The sequence below is a fragment of the Cuculus canorus genome, chromosome 27 (assembly GCF_017976375.1).
Source record: "Cuculus canorus isolate bCucCan1 chromosome 27, bCucCan1.pri, whole genome shotgun sequence".
NCBI lineage: Eukaryota > Metazoa > Chordata > Aves > Cuculiformes > Cuculidae > Cuculus > Cuculus canorus.
Genome location: NC_071427.1, coordinates 4,416,789 through 4,442,810, shown reverse-complemented (window position 1 = coordinate 4,442,810; position 26,022 = coordinate 4,416,789). Strand labels below are relative to the sequence as shown.

The 26,022-nt window shown below is 51.0% G+C and overlaps 2 protein-coding genes across 5 annotated transcripts; both read left to right on the top strand.

Annotated features, from left to right (window-relative positions):
- Window positions 1-108: 108 nt before the first annotated feature.
- On the top strand, window positions 109-22,041 carry DPP9 (dipeptidyl peptidase 9). 3 transcript variants are annotated; one of them, XM_054049914.1, is made up of 22 exons: window positions 109-260; window positions 1,880-1,967; window positions 4,880-4,982; window positions 5,079-5,133; window positions 7,842-7,954; window positions 8,971-9,144; window positions 9,360-9,528; window positions 9,687-9,800; window positions 10,104-10,232; window positions 10,735-10,796; window positions 11,337-11,437; window positions 12,888-13,065; window positions 13,768-13,933; window positions 14,039-14,118; window positions 15,634-15,786; window positions 15,992-16,127; window positions 16,764-16,909; window positions 17,205-17,351; window positions 17,502-17,654; window positions 18,354-18,496; window positions 18,833-18,944; window positions 19,359-20,619. In XM_054049914.1, exons 2-22 carry the CDS (start codon window positions 1,912-1,914, stop codon window positions 19,449-19,451), a joined length of 2,583 nt encoding a protein of 860 aa, XP_053905889.1. In that variant the 5' UTR covers window positions 109-260; window positions 1,880-1,911; the 3' UTR covers window positions 19,452-20,619. The 3 variants fall into 3 exon arrangements, with proteins under 3 accessions (XP_053905889.1, XP_053905887.1, XP_053905888.1); XM_054049912.1 differs by having other exon boundaries at window positions 4,880-5,133; window positions 19,359-22,041; XM_054049913.1 differs by lacking the exon at window positions 109-260 and adding an exon at window positions 4,316-4,389 and having other exon boundaries at window positions 1,902-1,967; window positions 4,880-5,133; window positions 19,359-20,617.
- On the top strand, window positions 21,416-26,018 carry LOC104060939 (procathepsin L). Of its 2 annotated transcripts, XM_009562790.2 has the most exons (8): window positions 21,416-21,529; window positions 23,594-23,719; window positions 23,871-23,993; window positions 24,478-24,627; window positions 24,881-25,105; window positions 25,191-25,359; window positions 25,555-25,669; window positions 25,888-26,018. In XM_009562790.2, exons 1-8 carry the CDS (start codon window positions 21,527-21,529, stop codon window positions 25,985-25,987), a joined length of 1,011 nt encoding a protein of 336 aa, XP_009561085.2. In that variant the 5' UTR covers window positions 21,416-21,526; the 3' UTR covers window positions 25,988-26,018. The 2 variants fall into 2 exon arrangements, with proteins under 2 accessions (XP_009561085.2, XP_053905995.1); XM_054050020.1 differs by lacking the exon at window positions 24,881-25,105.
- Window positions 26,019-26,022: the final 4 nt, after the last annotated feature.

Here is a 26,022-nt window from a genome sequence, read left to right as displayed (position 1 = left end):
CCCGCCCCGTTTATGACCGCGCCCCTTGCTGCGACCCAAGCCGAGGCCCCGCCCATTGTCCTAAAGCCCCGCCCCTCAAGCGAAGCCCCGCCCCTTGATGCAGCAAGCTCCGCCCCGCGCCGCCGCTTCCGCCGCCGGGTGAGGGGGCGCGCGTGGCCGCCGCCGCCGCCGCCCCGCTTCCGGGGCCGCCGAGTGTCCGGGCATGGAGCCGGAGTGACGGGCCCTCCGCCACCACCGCGGGAGCTCCACCGCCACCCGGGGTGAGCGCTTCTGGGGGCGGGGGTTCTGCTGCCCCCCGTGATTTCAGACCCCTGGTGTTTGCCCCCCCCCCTTTCTCCTCAGGGAGGGGGTGACTGGGGCAGGGGGGGTTCTTTGCCCCCCCCGGAGGACGTAATTGGGGCGGGGGGAGTGTTTGCCCCGCCCAAGGAGGGGGGGGATTGAGGCGTGGACGGTGTTTGCCTCCCCCCAGGGAGGGGGTAATTGGGGTGGGGGGGTGTTTTCCCCCCCCCAAGGAGGGGGTAACTGGGGGGGAGGGTGTTTGCCCCGCCTAAGGAGGGGGTGGCTCAGGCAGGGGGGGTGTTTGTCCCCCCCAGGGATGGACAGTGGCCGCCGCAGCCTTTGCCGGTGCTCATCCTCTGTAGAGGAATCCCCGCCGTTACATTCCACCCTCAATTGCTTTTCTGTTTGGAGAAGGACCTTTTAAAGCCCCCGATTGTGATGCTTTGGCTCTTCTGGAGGTCCCCACAGGCCCATCGGGCTTCGCTGACACACGAGGGTCTCGATTGCTGCTGGGCCTCTCCTCGCTCCTCTCAGTTTGGTTCATTTTCTCTTTTTCTGGGCTCAGCATTGGAGAACGTTATTGTTCCTTTTCTCTGTGAAACGTGTGAGCTGGGGCGGGTGGGATGAGTGCGAGATGTTCCTCTGAGTCATTCAAATCACAGAATAACCGAGATTGGAAAGGGACCTCGGGAAGTCTGTGGTCCAACCGCTTGCTCAGCGGGGTCAGCTGCGAGATCGGACCAGGTTACTCAGCATTCCTGAACATCGCTCCTCTTGCCCTTCATTCCTGCATTGAAACTTGCCCTTAAATTGCTGGATGCTGCTACTTTGTCCTTCTCTGTTCTCTGCAGCTTTGGAACTCAGCTGCTGGGGCTTCTTTGTGATGCTTTGTCTCTCCTGACCCTCTGCGAGTGCAGTTTTGGTGGAGAAATGGTTGTATGGGCAGACCAAGAACCCTGGCAAAAGATAGCGGCAGATCCTGGGTGTGTCAGTGATTCAGAGCCTCTGGAGGAGCAGGCAGAGATCTTTGTACTTCAGCGTACTTGGGTAGAGAGAAGGATAGTGAAGGCAGCGCCTTCCCATGAGCACGGAAAATGGACTTGTGTGGTGAGCCAGGTTCCCTTGTGGCATTAGGCTGAGGCAGAGGGAAGCAAAAGTCTGGCTGGGAAGACAAAGGTGGGTTTTGTGTCCCAGGTGGGACTGTGGCGCTGCTGACAGTGGGGCTGCTGACCCTCTGGCTGGCTCTGGGCACTGTCCTGTGTTTAACAGGACCAGACCTCTGCTTCCTCAGTTCTCAGTACCTGATAATTTCAAGAATTTGGGATGAAAGGAGAGGCCAGTGCTGAAAAGTCTCAGACTTTGAGATTTTTGTAGGAAAGAGAGAGGCCACAGAGCTCATCAGGTTGCGTTTTTCGGGTTGTTAACGTCCAGCCTGTGCTGGCAGAGCAGACTGGGGCTGCCGAGTGCTAACTGGGGATTGTTTGTGCCTCCTCGCACAGCTGGAAATGTGACCTGCGGAGAATACTTTTATACAGCCTTGTTGCTCTGACGGGGGAACTGCAGTTATCTGACATTTGCTTTTTCCCCTCTTCCTTCCTAGTTTCCTGTCCTGCCCAGCTTGCTGAGTAGTTAATGCAGAAGATAAAGAGGGTTCGTCTGGAAAACGAGACTGCAGGAAGCTGGAGAAGGTATGTGTGTTCTGGTTACTCCCAGAGTTTTTGTGGCTCTTTAGGTTGTGTGAGACAGAGCAATGATCACCTCTTGGAGGGAATGAGACTTGTGAGGAATCCCAGGTACAGGGTTCTGCCCCTGGGAGCTCTGTGTCAGGAAGTGACTCAGAAAGATAACTTGCTTCACTGATTTCCCATTCCAGGCTTTACAGTTTATTCCCTGTGCTGATGTCCCTCTGCGCTTGCGTGTTGTCTGCAGACTGACCCGTTCCCCTGAGGAGGGCTTGGTGGATGTGTGCCAGCTCCATCGAACCTGGCCAGGCAGGGTAGGAAAAGCGTGGAAAAGACCCCCAAGGGATAGCTAGATGGTTTGCGGAGTAGGGTAGCAGTGCTTCTGCAGCGACACTGAACCATCTTCGAGGGGTGCCTCAGTGCAAGGATTGAAGGATGGTGCTTTTCCAGTAAGGTGTAAAGCTCAGGTGTGCTATATCGATGCCGAGGTTTTGAGACTATGTAAGAATAAGATGCTTGAATGGTGTCTTGATCCATCTTGCCTTTGAGTAGTTTCATCCCCGCATTCACCCTGTCATTTCAGTTAGATAAGTTACTCCTGATAGTTGTTTACTGACCTGTGTGGTGTTGCCAAAGACTTGCATCATGTTGTCTAAGAGATAGCTGTGACCATGGATGAAGCAACTGGATTTTCTTTTTACTCTGTGTGGTGTCAAGGTCGAAGTTTTGTGAGGCTCCTGCCTGACAGTGGCATTTCCCAACGTTTTCACCTAACTGTGTGATGGCTGCTTCGCTTGTCCCACTGCTCCACTCTGTTCCTATGTCAACATCACCGGAGTGAGAACAGTACCAAACTGAAAGTTGTGCCTTTTGCTTTCCTAGTGAATCATAAAACCATGGCAGCATCGCTTGGAAGGGGCTCTGGGCTCCAGCTCAGTTTGGGACAGCTGCCAGCGTTACATTTGTGGAGTGCTCTGAGCCCTTAAAGGTGCAGCTCTCCCTCGGGAGGAGTCAAGCTGGCTAAGACGGCTTCACCAGCTCGAGGAGAGTAACCTAAGGGTCAGGTGTCTTGAGCCAAAGCCAGACTGTTTTGACTGACTTGACCGACGGTAGGATTGAGTTGAGAGAGTTGTACCCAGGTTATGGCATTCTGGGTCTTCCTGTCACACGTTCCTGATGCTTCTGCCTTCAGATGTGATGTTGCTGTTAATGGAGAGCCTGGATACAGGCAGCAGAGGCACAGAAACGCTCGCAGTCTGAGGACATCCCGTCACGTTCTCTTTTGTGGTCTCACTTGGGCTTCCTGCCCAGCTTTGATTGGTAAATACTCTTCTCTACTCATTTTCAGGCTATGGATTTACTACTGGGCAGGAGTACCAGGAGTACCTGCAGATTTATTTCAGGACTTTGTTCTTGTGTTATTCCTTAAACATTTTGTACAGTTGGGCACTCAGCAGTTTGAAGAGGTGGTTCTGCAGCCCTTGTGCCGTCTGCTTGTGGTTTAAGGAAGTCCAGATGTACTTTGGCTTAGGCTTGCTCATCTCCTGCCATGATTGTGTAATATGTCAAACTAGGTGAGAACTTCCTGTTGGAGAGTTCATTAGGAAGTGCAGACTGGCAGGGAATCCTCGAGGAACGCTTGGGGTTCTCCTGAAAAATACAGTAGAAAATGGGCAGAGGTGAGGGTTTTCTTGTGGTGAACCATCCTCCTCCTTCCCCCTGGTTCTCCCTGCTGGGAAAGGAATAGAGCATCTCACTGACGCTGATGTCTTCCTTTGGCTTATGTGTAATTCTTGCATAATCCTTCATCTCGGGAGCTGCTCTCCTGTCAGAATGCAGGTCACCATCCCAAATGACCAGTGGCGTTCAGGAAACATCTCATTTGAAAATGTGAATTGTGAGGCTGCTGAGGAAAAGGCCTTTCTTGGTGTAATTGTTCATCACTGTTTTGCCTCTTCAATGCTGTGTCAAAGGTAGCGATTCCATCTCCGTGGAGCAAACTTTTCCAGCCTATTTTTTTCAGTAAACTGAAGTAGTTCTGGAATTCTTTGTTTGTTCTCCTGGATGCTTCTGAAACTACTGAGGTGTCCTTGTGGAGGGAAACCCAGCTGCTTGGATGGGGTAACAGGAACTGGTTTCCCTGGTCCGGGGCTCATTCCTGCCTTGCAGTAGATTACATCACTGACCCTGGGCAAGTCTGAGAGGCCACCTCTCCCCAAATTAACGTTTGCTGTAGCTGCATGTGGAGGCGTTTTGGTAGACTCTCATTCAATAACTGGGAAGCGTATGAGGAATGTGTGCTGCATTTTGCAGGATACAACCAGGGGTGGTTATTTCTGTCTTCTTTCTGTTAGCAAAGACAGTCGTGCTGTTTTCTTCCTGATTTGCCATCTCTCCTACTTCATTCCTGGCTGCGATAGCTCTTCAGGTAAGTGAGGTGCTGAGCTTGGGCTTCAGCCTCTCTCAGTGGTGAAGAGGCTTTCCTGTAGGGCAGGACAGGGACTTCATTCTTGTGGTCTTCCAGAGCAGAACGTTGTGCCTTTATGATAGGTCGTAACTTTTGACTTATCCATCCAAATTCCTGGGGTGGTTTTCCTTTGAGTCAAGCTGATTTTTTGCACCAGAGGCAGCTGCTTGTGCTTCAACAGCTTCTTTCTAAAACTGGTCCTGGGAGAGTGAGTTTTCTGAGGTTAATATCTTCATTGACAGGATTTGATGAGGGTGGGAGATGGACTTCTCCTTTCAATACATCAATGTATGTTTGAAATGTAATCTTTGAATGCAGAGAAACCTGGGATCTGTGGTTTAAGGAATGCCTGTTCTCTTAAGCTTGTTGCATGCTTAGAGCTTTCTCTAAGCACCAAAATGTGCCTGATTGATTTTTATGGCTTAATTTTCTCCCTCAACTCCTCCCTCAGTTTTTTGTCCAGTTCTGAAGGGGAAGAGAGGATGACTGCAGTGGACACACTATCGGACAGCTCTGAAGTGGTCGAGATGGAGGATGTGCCTTCCCAATTCCAGGTGCAAAAGCATTCTTGGGATGGGCTGCGTGACATTATTCACAGCAGCAGGAAGTATTCGGGCATGATAGTGAACAAAGCTCCCCATGATTTCCAGTTTGTCCGGAAAACAGAAGAGTCCAGCCCGCACTCTCATCGTCTTTATTACCTGGGTAAGCCAGCATGCCAGACACCGGGTGTGAATATGTTACGGGAGAGCTTCCAATCCAAACAAGCGAGGAAAAGGATGAGAGGTGTCTCTCTCCATTTGAGTGATGAGGGAACTGAGATTCAGTAACGTTGCTCAAGACTTGCATGCTCAATCTGTAAAGTTCCAAAGCCTGGAACTGAGCAGGGACCTCTCTGCTCCCAGACAAGCACTTAAACCATCACCTTTCTGCTTAGTGACGAGGGAAAGCACTGGCCAGCGACAACTGCCTCGTGGCAGAGGTAGGAATGGTATCCTTCGGCAAGCCAGGTCAGTCCAGGTGCTGAGGCAAGAGAAGGGATGTTCTCAAACTCAGGACTGTCCTATCTTGTGCCTCTGTAGCTTAGGAGAAATGGGATTTACTTGATTGATCAACCAGATTGACTCTCCAAGGAATTCGCTGCCAGTAATTAGAATTTGCAGTGCATAGTTAGTAGGTATTAATGACAGGGTGGTGGTGTCTCGCTGCTTTATGAATTACCATGCAGGCAGAATGCTTTTCAAGGGGGGGCGGGGGGGAAGCTAGGTGGGAATGAACTATTAATGGTGTTCACAGGGAAATATCCTCTTCCTTACAGTAGGATTGAGAGATGTCAGAATGCTGTGTTGTAAAGGTCCCTCATTATAGTTGGAGCCACAGTGTAATTAGTGACAGAGTGGTTGAATTTTAGTAACTGGATAATTTTGTGGTTGGTAACATGGGAAGCTTTATAGACTATAAAGAGTTTGTTGTGCTTTGGGGCATGAGACGATTGTTACTGGGCCAGTAAAGAAATTGCCTGATGTGCAACTCCATACAGCAACTGTTCTCCTGGAGTGACCCTGCTCTTTTCTTCTTTTTTTGAGTTGTTGAGCGTAAGGTCGCTGTAGGACATCGGATGCTGGGTTTGAAGACTGATGTGTTTTGCCATTAAGCAGCTCCTGTGTGTCAGTGGCTCCATTTGTTGTAGTTCCTCACGCGTTCTTGTGACACGAGTGCTGCTATAAAGGGCAGTATCCAGAGTTAGCGTATTTTTCTTGTTGAGTCTGAACAAGTGAGATTTGGCTTAAAGCTGGATTTCAAGGCCACATTGGCTTTGATCCAGGTTTTAATCTGGATGACTGAAGAAGCAGCTGATTTAAAAGAAATGCAATGTTCTTCTCTTGTGTCAAATGGCAACTGGACCAGCTACCAGCTGGCTGGTGTTACGCATGGGTTTGAGTGGTGTCGGAGCCACAACCAGGAATGGAGACACACGAGCACCTTGTCAGCATTCTCTTCTTTAAGGAAACCCGCAGGGAATGGAGCAGGTTGAGCCGTTCTTTTGGATCAGTACCTGCCAGGTAACGCTGGGATACTTTTTAGGCATTCCTAAGAAAGGTGAATGCTGGTTTTTTTGTTGCCGTGAGCATCTGTGAGCTGCATCCCATGTGCTATTCAATACTCGGAACCCATTTCAGCTGTTCGTAAGTGTTTAACGTGTGCTCTGACTGCCCCAAAGTTAAATAACACCTTCAGGTTTCTATGTGATTCCTGTATGCCAAGGAGTGGGATGAAGACTTCAGAAGAATTTTGCTGTAGAGGTCAAATACTTTTCTTCACTTGGAGCAAAGTGCATTGTCTTTTGGGGAGGAAGGTGATATTTTTCTTGTAAATCCTGATCGATTGTGGTCAGTCTGAGGTCATTGTTGAAAGTACTGATATAGTGAGGAGAAAGGAGGTCCAGGTCACAGTCACACGAGTGTCAGATGTGTGTGTATGTAGTAGTTTGTTCTATCTGCAGTTCTTTCTGTTTGGCCATCTTAATTCATTCTTGGGTTGTCCCCATAGAATTTCATGTTGTATCGCGGCAGATGCTGCTTATATTAAACACCACATGCTCAGCACTTTAGTGTTTCTGTATCTCTGAGGATTATATGCTCACATATTGCTTTGCTTCCTGAGAACTTATTAATATTTCAGTTTTAATTTTAAGTGACTCTACTGCTGGGTCAACCGGCTCAGAAATCTCTGTTCTGCACCAAAAAATGTGCTGAGTAGACAATATCGGGGTACAAAATTCTGATTTAGGGAGTCTCTACAGTATACATAGAGGGCAAGTTCATAGCCTTAGATTTTGTTGAAACTGTCAGAATCTTGTGTTGGGATATTTGACTTTTTGTGGTCATTTTGGAAATTGGATGAAGGCCAACAGTTTGACAACTGCAGTCCGAGGCGTGTGTAAAGTCACGGAGGCTTTTGCCTGTGCAGTACAGCTTCACATTCAGACTCTTGACGACCTCCAAGCTTTTTCTTCCTCTCTTGCAGGCTGGAGCGCTGGCCCAGATGAGGTCCCTGTAGCGAATTTCTGGCTGAGAAATGTGGAGAGTAATGTTGAGTCACACATCCAGGGAGTGGCTTTTCTAGAGTGGCTCTAGGGCGTGGGTTGAACAGTCCACAGAGGAGAGTTGGATGTAACTAGTTCTGAAGAAGCTGGTTAGCGTTAAATCCTGCTTAGGGAAATTTCTGAATAAATGAATATCTAAATTTGAATAACTTAGGTATTATTCTGTCATTGAACTGATTGCTGCTTGGGAATGACGGCTGGTGAAAGCCTCCGGACAGCCCCAACCCCTCCGTTATCAGTTTGCCCTTGGTCATCTCTGTCCTGACTGACCAATCCTAAGCAGGTGGTGCTTTTGTTCTCCTGACAGGAATGCCATATGGTAGCCGTGAGAACTCCCTTCTTTACTCAGAGATTCCCAAAAAGGTACGGAAGGAGGCCTTGCTGCTCTTGTCGTGGAAGCAGATGCTGGATCACTTTCAGGTAAGCCGAGAGCTGAAGAGCCTGGGTGGACAGTGCCTGGGAAACCTGCCTGGTGTTGTGGGGCTGGAACCGTGGGTCTGGCTCTGGTGTGACAGCAGATAAGACGTGGAGAATGGTACTGGTGGGAATGTCGTGTTGAGAATAGCTTTGCAATACAGGACGGTTACTTGTGTGTGCAGTTAGGCTGTCAGTGAGCATCCAGCAGCAGTGGATGCGGAAAGCAAAAGCTGATCTAGCAACATGGGCTCTCCACGAGCCTCAGTGTCAGCTGCCGGGACAGGGCACCTTTCTTCTGGATGTCTGGGCTGGGCTCTCGCCGTGCTCAGTGTGCTCTGTGGAATGCCTGTCATCTTCCCAGCTTTTAAGGAAATCGAGGAAGTTGAATTTAATGCGGCTTCTGCCTACATTCTACTGCAAGTGAACCAGAAAGGGGGTGAATTTTCCCGTTCCCAATGTCAGTACCTTAATGTCCTTTGTCACTAACAGCATTGATGTAAAGTATCGTGGAGGGCGTTGGTCTTTCTTCCCTACTAAAAAGTTGCTGGTGGAAAAGAATTTAGCTGTCGTGACCCCGTTTGGATTGCTAGTCCCCTTCAGGGTAATTCAAGATTCCCGGAAGAGCTTTTGTTTGCAGTGTCTGACATGGAAACTGTTTGTGAAGGCTGTAGATAACGTCATTAAGTTAATTGGCTACATCGATTTGCATAAGCAGAGCCAGTGCAGCTGCCCTCAGCTCACACTGGAGGCCCAACTGCAGGAATGACAGATTCACAGTTCATCCCTTTTACGCAGAGGGAGCTTTAGGATGTACAGTTGGCTCAGTCCCCCTGGGCTGCGCCTGTACTCTAGAGGATAGTGGTTATGGGCCTGTATGATAAGACCACTGTCTGGTTTTGGCTGGTATGTTGTAGTTTGGGCATTTTCAGACTGGCTGGTGCAAGTCTTGGAGCATTCCTGTTCTCTGAATGCTTCTCTCCCTGCAGAGTCTTTCAGATTTTTCTTTCCTTTGATACTAGGCAACACCTCACCATGGGATGTATTCTAGAGAAGAGGAACTCTTGAGGGAACGCAAGCGACTTGGTGTCTTTGGTATAACTTCGTATGATTTCCACAGAGAGAGTGGCCTCTTCCTCTTCCAGGCCAGCAACAGCCTCTTTCACTGTCGAGATGGGGGCAAGAATGGTTTCATGGTGAGTCTGCTAACAGTTTTATGACTATCACCTGAAAGAGACTTAATGGCTTTGGTTGGGGGTGGCTGCACATCCGTTCCATTATGGTCCTTTCCACTGTGTCCTGTCAGGGCTGTGTTTGCCGTCATGGGCTGTGCCGTATCTGTGGTTTGGGCCCTTAAGTCGGAGGCTTGAAGCTGATTTGTACAGAACTGTTTGTGTGTCTGTTGCTGTAGGTGTCTCCAATGAAGCCTCTGGAGATCAAGACACAGTGCACGGGGCCACGAATGGATCCCAAGATCTGTCCTGCCGACCCGGCCTTCTTTTCGTTCATTAATAACAATGATCTGTGGGTAGCGAATATTGAGACAGGAGAGGAGAAGCGGATGACGTACTGCCATAAAGGTAACTGGTGCTTCTTGCCAGATTCAAAAGGAAATGCTTTCTGACAAATTTGCGCTGGGAGGGCTCGTGTCTTTATGCCTTGTTTCTTACAAGTTCTCTCTTTTATATCAGCTTTTTCCAAGGCTATGTAAATACAGAGTGGTTTTTTCCCTCTCCAGGTTTATCCAATGTTCTTGATGACCCCAAATCTGCTGGCGTAGCCACTTTTGTCATTCAGGAGGAGTTTGATCGGTTCACGGGCTATTGGTGGTGTCCCACAGCTTCCACAGAAGGTCAGTCAGTGTTCTGCTCATCAAATTCTGACACCGTCGTTGCTGCCGGTTCCTGCAATGAGGGATATTTTGAGCAAGGTTTTCCTTTGGCCTGGGTTTGGCCTGTTTCTGGGAAGGCCGCCTGCAGAAACAAAGCACTGAGGAATTATAGTTGTGCTCTGAGGAGTGTCTGCAGGTGGTCACGAGGAGCTGTGGCCATACAGGAGATGTGCACTCCGCACCAGAGCGTACTGCCGCAGTGCTCCAGGCAAGGTGGGAACAGCTGGAAAACACTGCAGCAAACGTGCTTCCTGTCTGCCTTAGGTTCAGAGGATTTAAAAACTCTGCGGATCCTGTATGAGGAAGTGGATGAGTCAGAAGTGGAGATAATTCATGTTCCTTCACCTGCCCTTGAGGAGAGAAAAACAGACTCCTATCGGTACCCCAGGACAGGTAAATGAAATACCATGGTGCTGCTAATGCAACTCTTGACTCCTGCTGGCAGCAGCAGTGGAATTTGTGCTATAAACTTTGCATGATTAATCTGGGTACTCACTAGGATGTAGAAGCTGCTTGTAAGTGTTGAGACCTAATTGAGTCTCTGAGCCCAAAATCTGCCGCAAGAAAGGAATGGGATTTAAAGTTCAGCTTAAATGAAAGGATTGCTGAGAAAATGGAATATGTCTGGTGGCGTATCGTGGAATGCGTTTTGAATCCTGTCTTTCCTCTCCCTCCTGAGAACATGCACAGCCAACTAGGCAAGGCAAAAGTAAACTTTTCCCATGCCCAGAATGACTCGTGATTACAGCGGTGTTTGCTCACAAACATAATCTGATATTTGTACATTCACACACAGCTGTTTCAGTAGGACCGGGGTCAGTTCTTCTCTAGAAGCTTTTTTGTGTAAAACACAAAGTGTTCAAGTTGATCATCTTGGTATTCCTTCACTCTGCAGGCAGCAAAAACCCCAAGATTACGTTAAAACTGGCAGAATTTAAAACAGACGCCAAGGGTAAGGTAAGCGATAGCAACCCAGAGTGGGCTGTTGCACAGGAGGGTTGGCTCTTGTGAAGATGCCTAGAATGAAGACAAGGTCTCTGAGAAATTGGAGATAGTGTTAGTCTTTGTTTTCATCCTTTTGTAACACCTGGTTCTATAATGTATTTATCCAAGAAACAGAAAAACTTTAAAATGGTGAAAAGTATTATTCTGGCAGAGAAGCAACTGGGGGAGGGGCAGGACATGAGAAGCAGGGTTAGCCTGGCACAGACCACATTGTCAATAGTTGAGCAGGAGGGTTGAAACCCCATCTAATCCCGGGTGTCAGTTCCTGGCTGTATCCTTGTCTGTGGCTGAATGCCAAAATTATTCTGCTTTGAAGCTTGTTTTTCTCTTTTCTTCCTGCCATTCATAGGAAGGCTTGTTTCTCCCAGCCTGACCCTTGCTGGTGCCAATAGTTAAACTTCCTTATTCTCTCATTCCGTTCAGCTTCTGTAGGAGAGGGTGAGGAGGTCTGATAGCATTCTGATTTGATATTGGACCTTCCTTTTGCTGCAGATCGTGTGCGCTCAGGACAAGGAGCTGGTGCAACCGTTTGCTGCATTGTTTCCGACCGTGGAGTACATTGCCCGTGCCGGATGGACCCGAGATGGCAAATAGTACAGTTTTTCTTCCAAACTAATGCTCCTGAAAGCTTCTTTGGCTGAACCATTGCAGGCCCTCAGCATGCTTTCTGTTCTAGTCACAACCTGGTTTTGGTTTTAAAGCCACGAGTGCCAGAAATGGCAGATGAGTCTTTGGCCTCTTCAGTGTTAGAACATCTTTAAAGTAGGAATTAATCAAATGTAGACCAGAGTGACAAGCTGTGGGGTTGAAGTCACAACCAGGAAGTTAAATGACATTGATACATTAAGCAGGCGGTCCTAGGGAATTCTTTTGAACTGAAGATGTTTCCACACGAGTACAATGTGGTTCCTGCTGAGAATGAGAATGTACCATGAGCAGTTTTATCATTTCATTGGCCCAGTTTGTGATCAATGCCAAAGGTATGGGCAGTTTGTGTGGTGCCAAGTCCTTCCTGTGGGGTGTAGAAGGGGAAGGATTGCTCTGGGGCCAGTGTGCTTCCGTAGCTCGCTGTAGCTCCAAATGCGATATGCGGCCTTGTGCTGGCCAGCCTTCCCTGAAGGGTTACGGAATTCACACCAATCTGATTGGTTTGAAATTTTAAAGCTCTTAATCTTTTTCCCCTCGAAATCTTGCTTGGCTAGTTTCTGTCCAGATCAAGTTAAGGTGACTTAGCTGTCTTTGAAGATTGCATTCTGTAACTCATCATTAATTTTCTGCTCTGGAAACGAAATTCATACAGCTTTAGAGAAGGTAATCCCATAGGTGATTCTTCTGTTCTGCACCAGAGCTTATCTAAATGTGCTGAATATATCAGTTCTGAAATCCACAGCCACTGAGATGCTGGGGGAGAACTGGCTCATTTGAAAGTCTGTCTTAATGATGAAACTTCCCTTGATGCACCTCCAGGCCTTGGGGTAGCCGCACTTGCAGCGGTGGTTTGCCATCTGTCGTGTTGAGAGGCCTGCAATGCAGCACCGCTTCAAATGACTCTCCTTGGAGAGGAGCAAGGCCGAGACCAAAGCGACTCCTTCACTTGGCAGTTGTCTTAGGTCTGGGCCTTTCCCCGCTAGTGCAGCGTGCAGTGAGGAACCTACAGATGGGTCGCCTTAAGAGTGGTTGCTTCAGCTCGTTCGGAGCTTGCTAGGAAACAAATAGTGCTCCCAGATGGAGGGGTTGTCCAAGGAACAGTTACGTTCTAGAGATGGGGTTCAGTTAGCTGTGGTCCCGTAGAAGAGACACGGGCAAATCTGTCAGACATCTCGTTTGAACGATGCCCCTGTGAGACACCAGGGATGTCTGGCAGTGTGTGTTTGCTTGGCAGAGCTTCCAGGAAATTAGAAAGCAGCAATGGTGAGAAAAGCTTTGCATTTACATGCCTAAATCCTTTCTGCCAGTGGGGGGGGAAAGGGCTGCGTGTTCTGAGTGTTAGAAAGACACATCTATTTTGTAGTACTGACATTCACCTCCACCTTCTTTCCCCAGTGCCTGGGCTATGTTCCTAGACAGACCTCAGCAGCGGCTGCAGCTAATCCTTTTGCCTCCAGCACTCTTTATCCCAGTCCCAGAAAATGAGGAGCAGCGTGCTGAATTTGCCAAAACTGTGCCAGAAAATGTCCAGCCATTTGTGATCTATGAAGAAACCACTGATGTGTGGATAAATGTAAGAGGCTCAGGGCTGGGAGAAGAACACAGGCTACCCCTTCCTCCCCCACAGTTAACCATTTTCCTGTTGGCCGGGTGTCCAGTTTAGTCCGTGCTCCAGCAGGCTGCTTTGCTACTCAGTAGTGCCAGATTTGATGTTAATTCAAAGGGTTTGGAAAGCCATGAGAAGGATTTTGATGCAGTCAGCACTGGAAGAGATGAGAATCCCACCGTCTCCTTGCAGTTGGAGCTGCTCATTTAATTCTCGCTAACAGTCTTGATGAACACAGACACTTTGAACGCTGACACTTCTGGGTGTAACATTGCCATGTTTTGGGGGGTGTTTTATTACAAGATTAAATAGCTTTTCGAAGCATTAGCAACCCTGATCCCTGGGATTCACACTGATAGGTAACAGACATAGGGGGCAGGGAATGAACTTCAGCCTCTAAGATTAAGCATCTTGGTAGTGAAGTGGCAAAGGGGCCTGGAGTTCACACCATGGCATTAAAAGGTGTTGGAATAACAACCACCCCATGGGACTCACATGGTTGAATGCTGAGTTTGGAAGCGAGACTGGTGTTGGTTTCAGTGGTGAGTGTGGAAAGCCCAGAGCACACTGTCCTCTGCAGGGGCCCAAAGTTTCTTTGTGGTGATAGGAAAAGATGGAATGACTCTGCCCTAGCTGCTCATCTGAAAGGACTTTTGCCTTCTGTGGCAGGTTCACGATATCTTCTATCCTTTCATCCAACCGGAGGGAGAGGAGGAAGAGCTCTGCTTTATCCGAGCCAACGAATGCAAAACGGGTTTCTGTCACCTGTACAGAGTCACAGCAGTCCTCAAGCAAGGCAGCTACGACTGGGTGCAGCCCTATGTCCACAGCGAGGGTAAGAGCAGTGCTCAGTTGGCAGTTCAGCTTTGGGAGCTCCTCTCTGATTTGCTTGTTGTCTCTTGGGGAAGGCAGTGGCTTATTCTCATGTTCTTTCTTCTAGATGATTTCAAATGTCCTATCAAGGAGGAAATTGCCCTGACCAGTGGGGAATGGGAGGTGTTGTCGAGGCATGGATCGAAGGTAGTGATTATTTTTATTCTCTCTTGCAGCGTTAGAGCTCTGCATTGTCTGCCTACAGTCCTGGCCTGTGCCCTCTGTATGCCTGGGACCAGCTAGAACTACTTAAGCTTCATTTTGTTTCCTTTTTATTGCTGCCTCTTTCCCAGAAGTGCTGTAGTCCAGTGCGCATTGAACTGATTGCCATTTTAATCAGACTTCAGATTGCTCCTTAGGTAAATCCCAGGAGTGAGTCAGGCTATAAAAAAGGACACAAATCTGAGGTTCAAGAGCAACAAACAACTATTTTGTGGAGAAGCTTGGGATTGCTGCCTTTGCCAAAGCATTTTAACCCCAATAAGTACTTGTGAATTGGAAATATGTCCTAGTGCTTAGAGTGAACTCTGGGTCTCCAGCTGATTCCTCGGTAGAGCCTTTAGAAAGAAGGCAGCTAGGGAGCGTAGAGCAATTTAGAATATGGAGAAGCTGTATCTGTTACTGGTTGCAGTATAGCCAGAAATGAATTTTTATTAATCTTGCAGAAACCTCGTTCCATTTGTGCTTCAGGTATTAACTGAGTCCGATCTTTAATGCTCTCAGGTGATTTCTGTCAAAATAAAGACCTTGTCTGTTCCTTTCCAATTAATCTGGATTTTCACTTCTCGCTTTTTAAACGGCCTACAGCTCCATTCATTTGGTTTCTGCTGCTTTTCCTCAGTCTGCAATTAACCTGCTGTCCCTCCCCATGTGGATTCTCACTGTACATGCTGTTGATTTTGGCCACAGCTTCTCTCTGCATGTGTTACGGCTAAAATTGTGTTAGCGGCAATTATTTTGATGCATGTGTTGCTCCACAGGGCTCTGCCCAGTTTTCCTGGCCAATTGAGTTGGATATTTTTTCTCTCTGCTGTCCACAGAGATCTTCAAACTGCGGGTTAGCCAGAAATAGCATTTGGACACTGTTAGGTGGAAAACAGTTTGGTTACTGTTGCTGGATCAATGCAGTATTTAAAAGCTGTAGTCTCTCTTCCAGGCTGGCCGGGTGGTTTGTAGAAGCAGCTTCGTCTGGACATTAAAAACATATTTTAATGTGGCTTGAAGTTTGGTAGTGTTGGAGCTTTTAGATTGATCCTTCCACAGATGAGAGCTCGCTGTTATGATTGCAGGAAAAAAATATACATATTCCCTTATAACCCATCCATCCTTTGGGAAGGCGGCGTATTTAAGGACAAGATCTTCCTACTTTCAGCTCTGGGGAACAGAGCCCAGCTCTTTATGCTCGTTAGCAAGCCAACACTTTGAGTCTCTCGAAGCTGGGGTGGTTGTTACTTCATTGGGCTGTACGCAGTTCTCCCGGCTCTGCGTATGTGCTCCGGAGCCCCTCGCCAGCAGGCGCTGCGTGCAGTCCCAGTGCCGCGAGCCGGCTGTCGTGGTCTGTTTGTGTGCTAAGCTGGCTCTGCCTGGGGACAGACTGTTTGAACTGGCAGAGGAGCAGTAGTTGTCAACCTCCTGTCGCTGAGCCCTCTCTTCTCCACATAGATCTGGGTCAATGAGGCCACGAAGCTGGTGTATTTCCAAGGCACAAAGGACACCCCGCTGGAGCACCACCTCTATGTAGTCAGCTATGAGTCTCCTGGAGAAATCGTGCGGCTCACCACACCGGGTTTCTCCCACAGCTGTTCGATGAGCCAGGTTTGTTGCTTTCTAAATACAAGACACCCTTGTGTCCCAGAGCAGAGGTCCTGGCTGGGAATGATAAGGAATCATGACTGGTAATCAGTCGTGAGGGCTTCTTTTGATTGGTTGAGATGTAAGAGTTCTTGTCTGACAACTGCAAGGAGATGAGATGTGGGAAATGAAAGACCTTGCTCCCCTAACTCTTCTCTCTCGCCTGTAGAACTTTGATATGTTCATCAGCCACTACAGCAGCGTCAGCACTCCTCCTTGCGTGCATGTCTACAAGCTCAGTGGCTCCGATGAGGACCCGCTCCACAAGCAGCCCAAGTTCTGGGCGAGCATGATGGAGGCAGCCAGTAAGTCCCATGGAATGTACCAAAGCTGAGTTAGGTTTGCGATGCTCCTACTGCCACTGGGAGCCAAAAGTGGTGGGGAGAGAGGTGGCCCAAAGTATCTTCAGTGTGTAGCTCATCCTGGGAATGCGAGATGGGCTTTTAAGATGTTACTGTTTCATGCTTTGAGCAAAAGCAGCAAAAGCACAGCAGGGTACAGCATTTAGATGTCTGTGGGTTTAGGTGTTTCTCTAGTCATGATTTGTCTGAAGGTGGGCGAGTATCTGGGATGCAGTGGCTACTTCATTCCAAGGCCTTTAAAGGGTTAGATACAGCTCACAGAATCCCTCCCGCAAATGTTTACTCCGTGTGACACACCCCTGTTAACCTCCTTCCACACCTTGCTGTTGTGGCATAGTGTGCCTTGCCCGAGGGTGCCCGTGTTTGAGTGGTCCTGTCACTCTTTATCTGGTCTTTTTTTCCTGTGCAGGCGATCAGGGGCTGTTTGCTTCTCTGGGAGAGGCTTCTCTGGGAGGCATTGCTAAGGCTTGGCAAGGTTTGGGATTGAAAGAGGTCTTGGGTCAGAGTAAGCCGTGCTGGGTAGGAGGCAGAGCTCACTGCCAGTTCCTGTATCATGAGTGTCTCTGCTACCTTCTGCAGGTTGTCCCCCAGATTACATCCCACCTGAGATCTTTCACTTCCGCACGCAGTCAGATGTCGAGCTCTATGGAATGATCTACAAACCTCACGATGTCCAACCTGGGAAGAAGCATCCCACAGTTCTCTTTGTATACGGGGGCCCTCAGGTAATAATCTGAAGTAACTGCTGGTGTTTGGCATGGGATTGCTGGCCGGGGCTGGGCTCTGGGTGGCTTCATCATGCATCAAGACTTACATTTGTGTTAGCAGTGAGCACTGGACCTCTGTTCTGACCCCCGCTGCAAACCTCAGATGATTTTTCCAGCATTTAGTCTGATTTACATGGCTCTGACAGCTCGGTTAGCGGCTGCTGTCAAGCTCAGGGTCCTACAGAGTGGGACAGACAGAGGGAGGCACTGGAAGGCAGCTGCTCAGCTCTGAAACTCTTCCCCTCTCCTGCAGGTGCAGCTAGTGAATAACTCCTTCAAAGGAATCAAGTACTTACGGTTAAACACACTCGCATCGCTCGGCTATGCTGTGGTAGTGATTGATGGAAGGGGTTCGTGCCAGCGAGGTCTCAAATTTGAAGGGGCCCTGAAAAACCAAATGGTAACAAACTTTTGTTGATGAATTTCTGTTCATTTGCTCTTTCTAAGGCTGCCTGGCTGCGTGTTTCCTGTGTGAGTGTTGCTTTTGTCTTTTCTATCTCAGGTTTCTCCATTTAGAAAGACTCACTTGAGCTCCCTTGCTTCCTTTTAGGGTCAGGTGGAGATAGAGGACCAGGTGGAAGGTTTACATTACGTAGCAGAAAAATACGGGTTCATTGACTTGAGTCGGGTGGCCATACACGGCTGGTCCTACGGGGGCTTCCTCTCCCTCATGGGTCTTATCTGCAAACCCAATGTCTTCAAGGTGAGTCTGGACATGGGGCTGTCATTCTGGGACACAGCGCGCTCAGCTTGTCTCACTCCTGGCACGTGGAGTTGGCTTTTGTGCTCGATGTTTTTGATAGATGGGTGAAAAAGTCCTGCGGTCCTGCCAGTAGCTGCTGGCTGCAGCTCTGCCTTCTACTCGCAGATCATTCCTGTCTGAGGCGTGAGATGAGGACGGGGTTATTCGTCAGGGGCTGCCAATGGATAGCATCAGATGGGATGGTCGATGCGCTATTCCTAATCCCCTTCCCAAGACCCCAGCGCGGTTTCTGGATCATTCCATATGTCCTCCTTGAAAAGGAAAAGCTTTTGTGCAGGAATTTGCCCCATTGTGACTGTAAGAGGAACAGCATAAGAGTTCCAGCACCCCCGTGATGGGCAGGGACACCTCCCACTGGCTCAGGCTGCCCAAGGCCCGTCCAACCTGGCCTGGAACCCCTCCAGGGATGGGGCAGCCACAGCTTCCCTGTTCCAGGGCCTCACCACTCTCATGGTGAAGAAATTCTTCCTTATGTCCAGTCTAAGAATCTGGCATTTGTGTGGATTTGCTGTAGAAGAATTCTGGTCTGAGTGACGAAGTCCAGAGCCTTTTTTTCCTGCCTCTTCAGGAAAAGGGGAACACTGAGCTCTTTAGCACATGATAATTGAGGCTGTCTCCTGCCACCTATTTGTTTGACAGATTGCTATAGCAGGTGCTCCTGTCACAGTTTGGATGGCATACGACACCGGCTACACTGAGCGGTACATGGATATCCCGGAAAACAACCAGCAGGGTTACGAGGCGGGCTCTGTGGCATTACACGTAGAAAAGCTTCCCAACGAGTGAGTACTGGGGGGGTCGAGCAATCTGCTACAAACCCGCTTTCGGGTCCTGCTTTGGGCCACCAGCTGCACCCCTGCTGAATCCCAAAAGAGTGGATGGATTCTCATCTCATTTAATTTTAACTCATGTGGTTGAAGATAGCTGCTTTCTGCAGCAGGCCGGAGTGTGCCACTCCAGCCCTGTTTCCAGGGAGGGGCTGAGGACCATGTCCGTGGCCGTACGCTGCTCGGGCTGCGTGTCCTTTGCTCTGTTTTGCTTTGCCAACTGGCAGCTCTTTGCTTGGCCGCTATGCATTTTCTTGGGGTTTTTCATCTGATCTTTCATCCCACCTCCAGGCCAAATCGTTTGCTGATCCTCCATGGCTTTTTGGATGAAAACGTGCACTTTTTTCACACCAACTTCCTGGTATCACAGCTAATCCGGGCTGGAAAACCTTACCAGCTCCAGGTAGGAGAAACAAGAGTGAAGAGGGACGGTCCCTTAAATCTGGAAAGAGAGAGTTTTCTGCTGTGCTCTGGGGGAAGGGTGCAGGCAGATGCTTCCACCTCTCGTTGTGGTGTGACAGCAGTACCTGGTTGGATGCTGGGAGGTGGCCGGGAGGTGGCACTGTGGCTGTTCCCTCGCTGATGGGGCTCCTGCTCTCGCCTGGAACTTTCCTTCCCTGAGCTGCAGCCCTCTCTTGGCTGGTGGCAGCGGAGGAGAGCGCCTTGCCCAGAAGCCCAGCAGCCACACCAGCGCTCCAGACCTTCCCTGGACCCTCTTTGTCCTGGTGGAGACTGGAATGAAGAAAGAGGGCTGATGTGAGGGAGGGCTGTCTGCGCTGCTCCTTGCTAACTGCCCCGTCTCTCTGCTTCTGCCCAGATCTACCCCAACGAGAGACACAGTATTCGGTGCCCTGAGTCAGGGGAGCACTACGAAATCACGCTGCTGCACTTTCTACAAGAATACCTCTGAGAGCACAAGCCTCTGCAAACCGGACACTGACAGCTCACCGTCCCCTCCTGTGCCCTGCCGCTGCCGCCTCCCTCGACAGCCATCAAACCCAGAGCGTGAACGGCTGCGTGCCCGCGTCCAGGCTGGGTATATCCCCCCCCAGGCGATGGGGGAGGCTGGAGGGCACCTTCCCTTTGGACAGTGCCACCTTCTTTCACTTTCCAAGCTGGAGGTCTGCCCCTGCTCGGCTGCTCGCCCTCTTCTTCTTCTCCTCCGGCCTGGCTGTAACGCTTTTTTTGCTGCTACTCCCTCTATCCTGGGAATCAATGGACAGTAGTCTGTCTCCCAAGGCTGAGGTTGGTGTCCATCTCTCTCCCCTCATCCTTTTCCCCTTCCCGCTGCACCTTTGCAGTTCCCACACTTTTACCTGCAAGAACTCAGTGCCTGTGTTGGAAACGGAAGAGCCGAATCAGCAAGCTGCCTTAAGCCAGGAGCAGGAGGGACGAGGGAACTACCTGCTGTGGAGCCCTGGGGGAGAGGTGATGGCGACTGCTGCTGTGTCCTGGCCCCGCTGTGACCACGGGGAGCCCTGGGCTGTGCAGAGCGCTCTACGCGAGCGTGCAACCCTATAGCCTTGTCTATCTTCCGGTTTGATTTTTGCAGAGCAGATGGAGGAAGGGGCTGGGGTCGGTACCTGCGCCCCCTGCTCCCTTTCTCTAATGGCCGCTCACAAAGCAGAGTTGTGCCAATGGGTATCCCGGCAGCTGGCTACGACTGGAGAGCCTCTCTCCAGAGAACACAGCAGCAGCAGGGGTTTGACGACATGAGATGGGTGATATTTATGCAAACCCTCCCTCTCTCCGTTCTCTGTGCCGCCTCCCAATCCCACCTTCTCCTTCCCCGGTGCCCCTGAGCTTTCGGATGTGCACTGACATTGGCTGTGCTTCAGTTCTCTGCGGGTCAGTGACTGCTCCCCGTGCCCGTCTACTCAGCAAAACGCTCTCTTCTGGTTTTTATTTACCTGGTCAACAGGAACTGCAGTTCTGGGGAGGGGGGACTGAGCAATCGCACCTCAGGGGAGCACGTCCCCCCCTTCAAGCCAAGGGTTCTGCCAGGGGCAAAAAGGAAAAAAAACAAACCCCACCCAAATGAACCACGTTGACCCTGGAGTATTTTAAGTGCGTATTATGAAAAGAAAATATTTTTATGGATTCTTATTCTTTTATAATTATGAGTGTAAGATGTAGCGACTCATTAAAATATTGGAAAGAGGCTGGCTGGCGTTTGTGCTGGAGCGCGGGAGAGGGCTCGGGAGGGAACGGCAGCTGGCGCCCGGCAGCCACAGCCGTGCCTGGCGAAAGCAAAGCGCTCTGTTCAGTTTTTGTGCCGAGCAGTGGAGAGAATATTAAATCCTTGATGTTCCTCAGGGGAAGCATGATCCAAGCAATTGCAGATGCAGGGTGGAGAGTTGGGAATCCTGGACCGTGCTGTTAGCTCTGCCGTTGAGGCACTGCACGACCTTGAGTCGGACATCTCGTGCTTGCGAATCCTTCTGTTCCTCGCCCAGCACCCCAGCTTCCAAGGGGGAGGCAGCTGCTCCCATCCGAGCGCTTCCAAGTTCTCGCAGCTCTGATCCCACGCTAGAGCACACGGAGCTGCTTTGTGCAGGTGCCGGGCCTGCCTCTGCTCGCCCTCTCAAGCTTAAAGCTTACAAAACCTGGCCTTACTCTTTGCCTTCCCCTGTGAGAATCGGGCATTAATTAAAGCGCTGTTAAATGCCCTGTGGGTGCAAGCTGGAGGCTTCTGTTTTAAATGGAAAGCATCTTGCAGCTGGAGCCTTTTGCTTTCTGAATATCCATTGCCCCCTTCTCATCCCTGTGTCCAAAGAATTGGCCCAACTCTTGCCGTTGTGGTTTTGGCTGCTACTGTGCACCCTGTTGAGTAACTCCTGGTGCAGCGTTTGAGGTCGGAGGGGCAAAAAGGAGCTGGAATGGAGGAAGGTGCACAGCTCTGAAGATTGCTTGAGAGAAACCTGCTGACAGAAAAGTTGCTCCCCTTTCTCCCTGCCACCTTTAGAGCCGGGTGGGTGCCAGCAGATGGTAAGATGCTTTATTTTGCAGGGCTTGTTTCTTTTTAGTCTTAATCTGAACTGCTTTTTCCTTTCCCAAAAGAGCAAGTGTTTCTTAAAATGACTGCAATGCACTCTTAATATTCTCTCTTCTATAAGAGTTTATAGATCTGGTGGCTCCTTTGATCCTCCAAGCCTGCTTCTGAGGCTGTAGGATTGTTTGACGCCATAAAAAGGGTTGGTTTTCTTCTTTTGGGGACTGAGAATCCTGAGAGTCATTAACTGGGAAATCACCTTCTGCAGTCCTGAGTTTTTTGGATATGGAACAGGCTCTGCTGGGGATTGAAATCCAAGTGATGTGGGAGGCGCCCACCCAGCTGTCCTGGGGGAAAGGTGATGGGAGGATGCAGTGTGGTGCAGCTGGGCTCAGGGCATCTCTCTCAGATGGAGGATTTGCAGCTGTACTGAGAAGCTGAGTTAATTTCCTGAGCGAGCAGTAACGGACAGAGGAAGCAGCCAGCGTTGAAATGGGTGCTGAGGAAACCGGGGGGAAAAAAAAGGATGCTTCCTCAAGAACTGGGATTAAGCACAAAAGTGGCTGGGGAGACATTTCTCCCCTGAAACCCCAACATGTGGGGCTTTATTTACAGGCGAAGGATGTGGAGGGAGAGCAGATGTTCTTGATGACTTATTTTTAAAAACACAGCTACACAATGAGCTCAGAAAGATGCTCAAATTGAAAACGCCTCCATTCCCAAAGTGTGTGGAATAAAGGTGCGACAACGGCTTTCGCTCTTGGGAAGCCACTGTCAGTGGAAACTCTGTGTTTGGTGATGAGGGGCATCTCGGGTATTTGATCCCTCTCCTCTCCTGCCGTGCACAGCACCCCAGAATAACTGAAGTCACTCAGCAATGCCAGGATCCATCAAAGGCGGCGCAGGGTGTCTGGCTGCGATGGGAGGAAGACAAATGGCTGGGGTGGAAGGGGGCTGGCGGAGGGCTGCGTGCGGACTCTCTGGCAAAAAGAAAGGCTGTAAATTGATAGTGGAAAATCCTCACAGAAGGATTTTGGGGAAGCACGTACACACGGGCATCCCGCTTTCGTGCTGGGACAGATGCAAGGCTTCAGTCATCGTCATGGAGTGGCAGCTCCTGCACCTCTGTAGAAAAGCTTCTTATCCTAGAATTGTAGAATAGTTTGGGCTGGAAAGGACCTTAAAGATCATCCAATTCCAACCCCATGCCATGGGCAGGGACACCTCCCACTGGATCAGGCTGCCCAAGGCCCATCCAAACTGGCCTGGAACATCTCATGTCTGTGGTTCCAGCTCGAGCCCCTTGCTCATAGGCTGCTGCAGATTCCTGCTGGTGCAGATTTCTGTTGGCTTTCAAGTGAAAACAGCTTCGTTCTGGCCCAGTGGCTGCAGCTCTTGCTCCACTGGGTTCTTCTGCCTGGCCTTGAGACCCAGAGCTGCTGTGGGCTGGAGCTTGGAGGCCGAGTTTTCACCAGCAAACGTGCAAGCTTTGCTCTGGAGGGGTCCAGATACGACTCTGCCTTCCCTACTCATCCTTTTGCTTGGGGCTCAATCCTGCTGGGTGCAGAGTCCCCGAGCGGGGGTGTTACCTGTGTCTCCTGTCAGAGGTGCAAGAAGAGCTGCTGCGGAGAGGGATGCTGCTGGGGCAAGGAGGAAGAGAAAACCAGCTCCATAGGGAGCACAGTAGGGCAGGGAGTGGGGACAGCCAGCACCCTCCCTACTGCTCTCACGCCCTTTCCTCTGTGTTTGCCTCATCCAGGCTCTGCTGTCTTGTAAAGCTGCTCATTCCTCACCTAAAGAGGACAGTTAATGCCACCCAAAGGATGGCTAAGGCCTCCTAAATCTCCTGCCAAAACAGCAGCATGGCCACACAGAAGGCGATCCAGCTGAAGGAACGCATCAGCCTCTCTTCCCCCTGGCTCGGCTGCTCTGTTTGCATTTCTCTGCTTCCCCTTCACCTCTAATTCAGGCTTGGAAAGACTAATCCTGCCCCCAGCCCTGGCTGAGAGCCGTGGGGCTCAGCCTGGGATCCCCTGACCTCGCTCTCGCCGTTCCCGCAGTTGGATGCCATGGTCATGCTGCTGGGGCTGCTGCTGGCCCTGCTGGGCTTCGCCCCAGCGCCAGACCCTGCCCTGGAGGAGGCCTGGGAAGAGTGGAAGAGCTTCTACGCCAAGGAGTACCCAAGGGTAGGTCCTGTTTCCCTTGGCCTCCTGGCATGTGCTGGGGCTGGCTCTGGGGGCGTCTCGCCCAGAGTCACCTGCGTGCACCCACCCTGTCCCATGTCCCCATGCTCCTGGGGGACGTTTCTGATCCTGCTACCACCCTGCCCCATGGCAGGAGGCCGAGGCCACCCGCAGGGAGGTCTGGGAGAAGAACCTGAGGCGCATCCAGCAGCACAACTGGGAGCAGTCGCAAGGGCAGCACGCCTTCCGCCTGGCCATGAACCACTACGGGGATCTGGTACCTGCCGATGGGCCCGGCACCTTCCCTGGGGACCCCTCCCGGCACCCAGGGTTCAACCATAGAATCATAGAATGGTTTGGGTTAGAAAGGACCATGAAGGTCATAGAATCATAGAATCACCAGGTTGGAAAGGACCCACTGGATCATCGAGTCCAACCATTCCTAATACTCCCTTAAACCATGTCCCTAAGCACTTCATCCACCCGTTCCTTAAACACCTCCAGAGAGGGTGACAAGGTCATCTATTCCAATCCCCCCGCAGTAAGCAGGGACATCTTCAACCACATCAGGTTGCTCAGAGCCCCACCCAATGTGACCTTGGATCCAGGGATTGGGTTCCCTCCAAGCCCACTTCTCTGGGACCTGCAGGTGCCCCTGGGGCTGGGCTTCGTCCCGAGGGTCAGCCGGCCAGTTGGGGAGTCGTGATGGTGCTCGCTGGGTGCAAGTGGCATCACATGAGTTTTCCCTTGGCTACCTGCAGACAGATGAGGAGTTTAACCAGCTCCTGAACAGATTCATCCCAGCAGAGCGAGAGGGGCTGGTGCAGCTCTTCCAGGCATCAGCAGCTCGGAAGACCCCAGCAGAGGTGGACTGGCGGGCAAAGGGTTACGTGACGCCTGTGAAGAACCAGGTAGGCACGGAGCAGCAGTCCAGCTGAGGCTGTGTGATGAGTATCAGGACTCTAAGCAGCAGAAACAGGCAGCATGATCCTCCCAAACACCAAAATTACCCCTCTGGGCAACATAGAGAAGCAGCTCCCATAGTTTTGGCCACTGCAGTTTTGCAGCTGAGGAGCTGGAGAGCAGTGCCGGGGATCACAGCATCCCTCTCTGGTGGGTTTTGAGTTGATGCAGTGACCCCTGCACTGTCCCCATCTCGCTCAGGGGCACTGTGGGTCGTGCTGGGCATTCAGTGCCACAGGAGCCCTGGAAGGGCTCGTCTTCAACAGGACAGGGAAGCTGGTGGTGCTAAGTGAGCAGAACCTCATCGACTGCTCCCGAAAGCTGGGCAACAACGGCTGCCATGGTGGCTACATGACCCGGGCCTTCCAGTATGTGCACAAGAACGGCGGCTTGAACTCAGAGCACGTCTACCCCTACACGGCCATGGTAAGGGGTGGTGGGTGGCTCTGAGGTTGCAGCAGAGTGGTGCCAGGGAGTCCCAGGGCCAGCTTCAGTCTCTCCCTCCTCTCAGGACACCTCCAGCTGCCGATACAACCCCCAGGACAGGGCGGCCAACTGCTCCACCATCTGGATGGTGGACCAGGGCAGCGAGGCAGCACTGGAGCAGGCGGTGGCGGCTGTGGGCCCTGTGTCTGTGGCAGTGGATGCCAGCAGCTTCCAGTTCCACTTCTACAAGTCGGGTACTGCCTTGCTCTTCATGGTGTGGATGGGGACCCCAAGGCAGGGCTGTGGGGGTGGCTGCTGAGCCCTTGTTGAGCCCCAGCATCTCCCCAGGGCACCCAGCCGAGGGCGAACAGGACCCACCACCCTGTTTTCACCCAGAGAAGAAGCAATCGAGGCCAGCTCCCAGCTCACCATGGCTCTGCTCTTCCCAGGCATCTTCAGCAGCGTGTTTTGCAGCCAGTGGGTGAACCACGGGATGCTGGCTGTGGGCTATGGCATGAGCCAGGAGCACGGGCACAACGTGAGCTACTGGATCCTAAAGAACAGGTAGGGGCTGAGAGTGCCCCCAACTCCACCACCCTTTCCACCCCTGTGCATGAGCTGTGTCCCCTCTTGGGGTGCTCAGAGCCATGCAGAGGGACATGAGGGGAACATCCATGTCCCACGGGGTGCTTTGGCTCCTGTCCCTGTCTCACTTGCCCTGTGTGAGGCCGCTTTCCGTGTGTGGGAGCGCGGATGTGCCCATTCTCCATCTCTTCCTGCAGCTGGTCGGAGGTGTGGGGTGAGCAGGGCTACATCCGCCTGCTGAAGGACGGCGGCAACCAGTGTAGGGTGGCCAGCCAGGCCAGCTTCCCCATGCTGTGAGCCAGGACATTCTGCCCTCACTGGGTGTCTCTCCC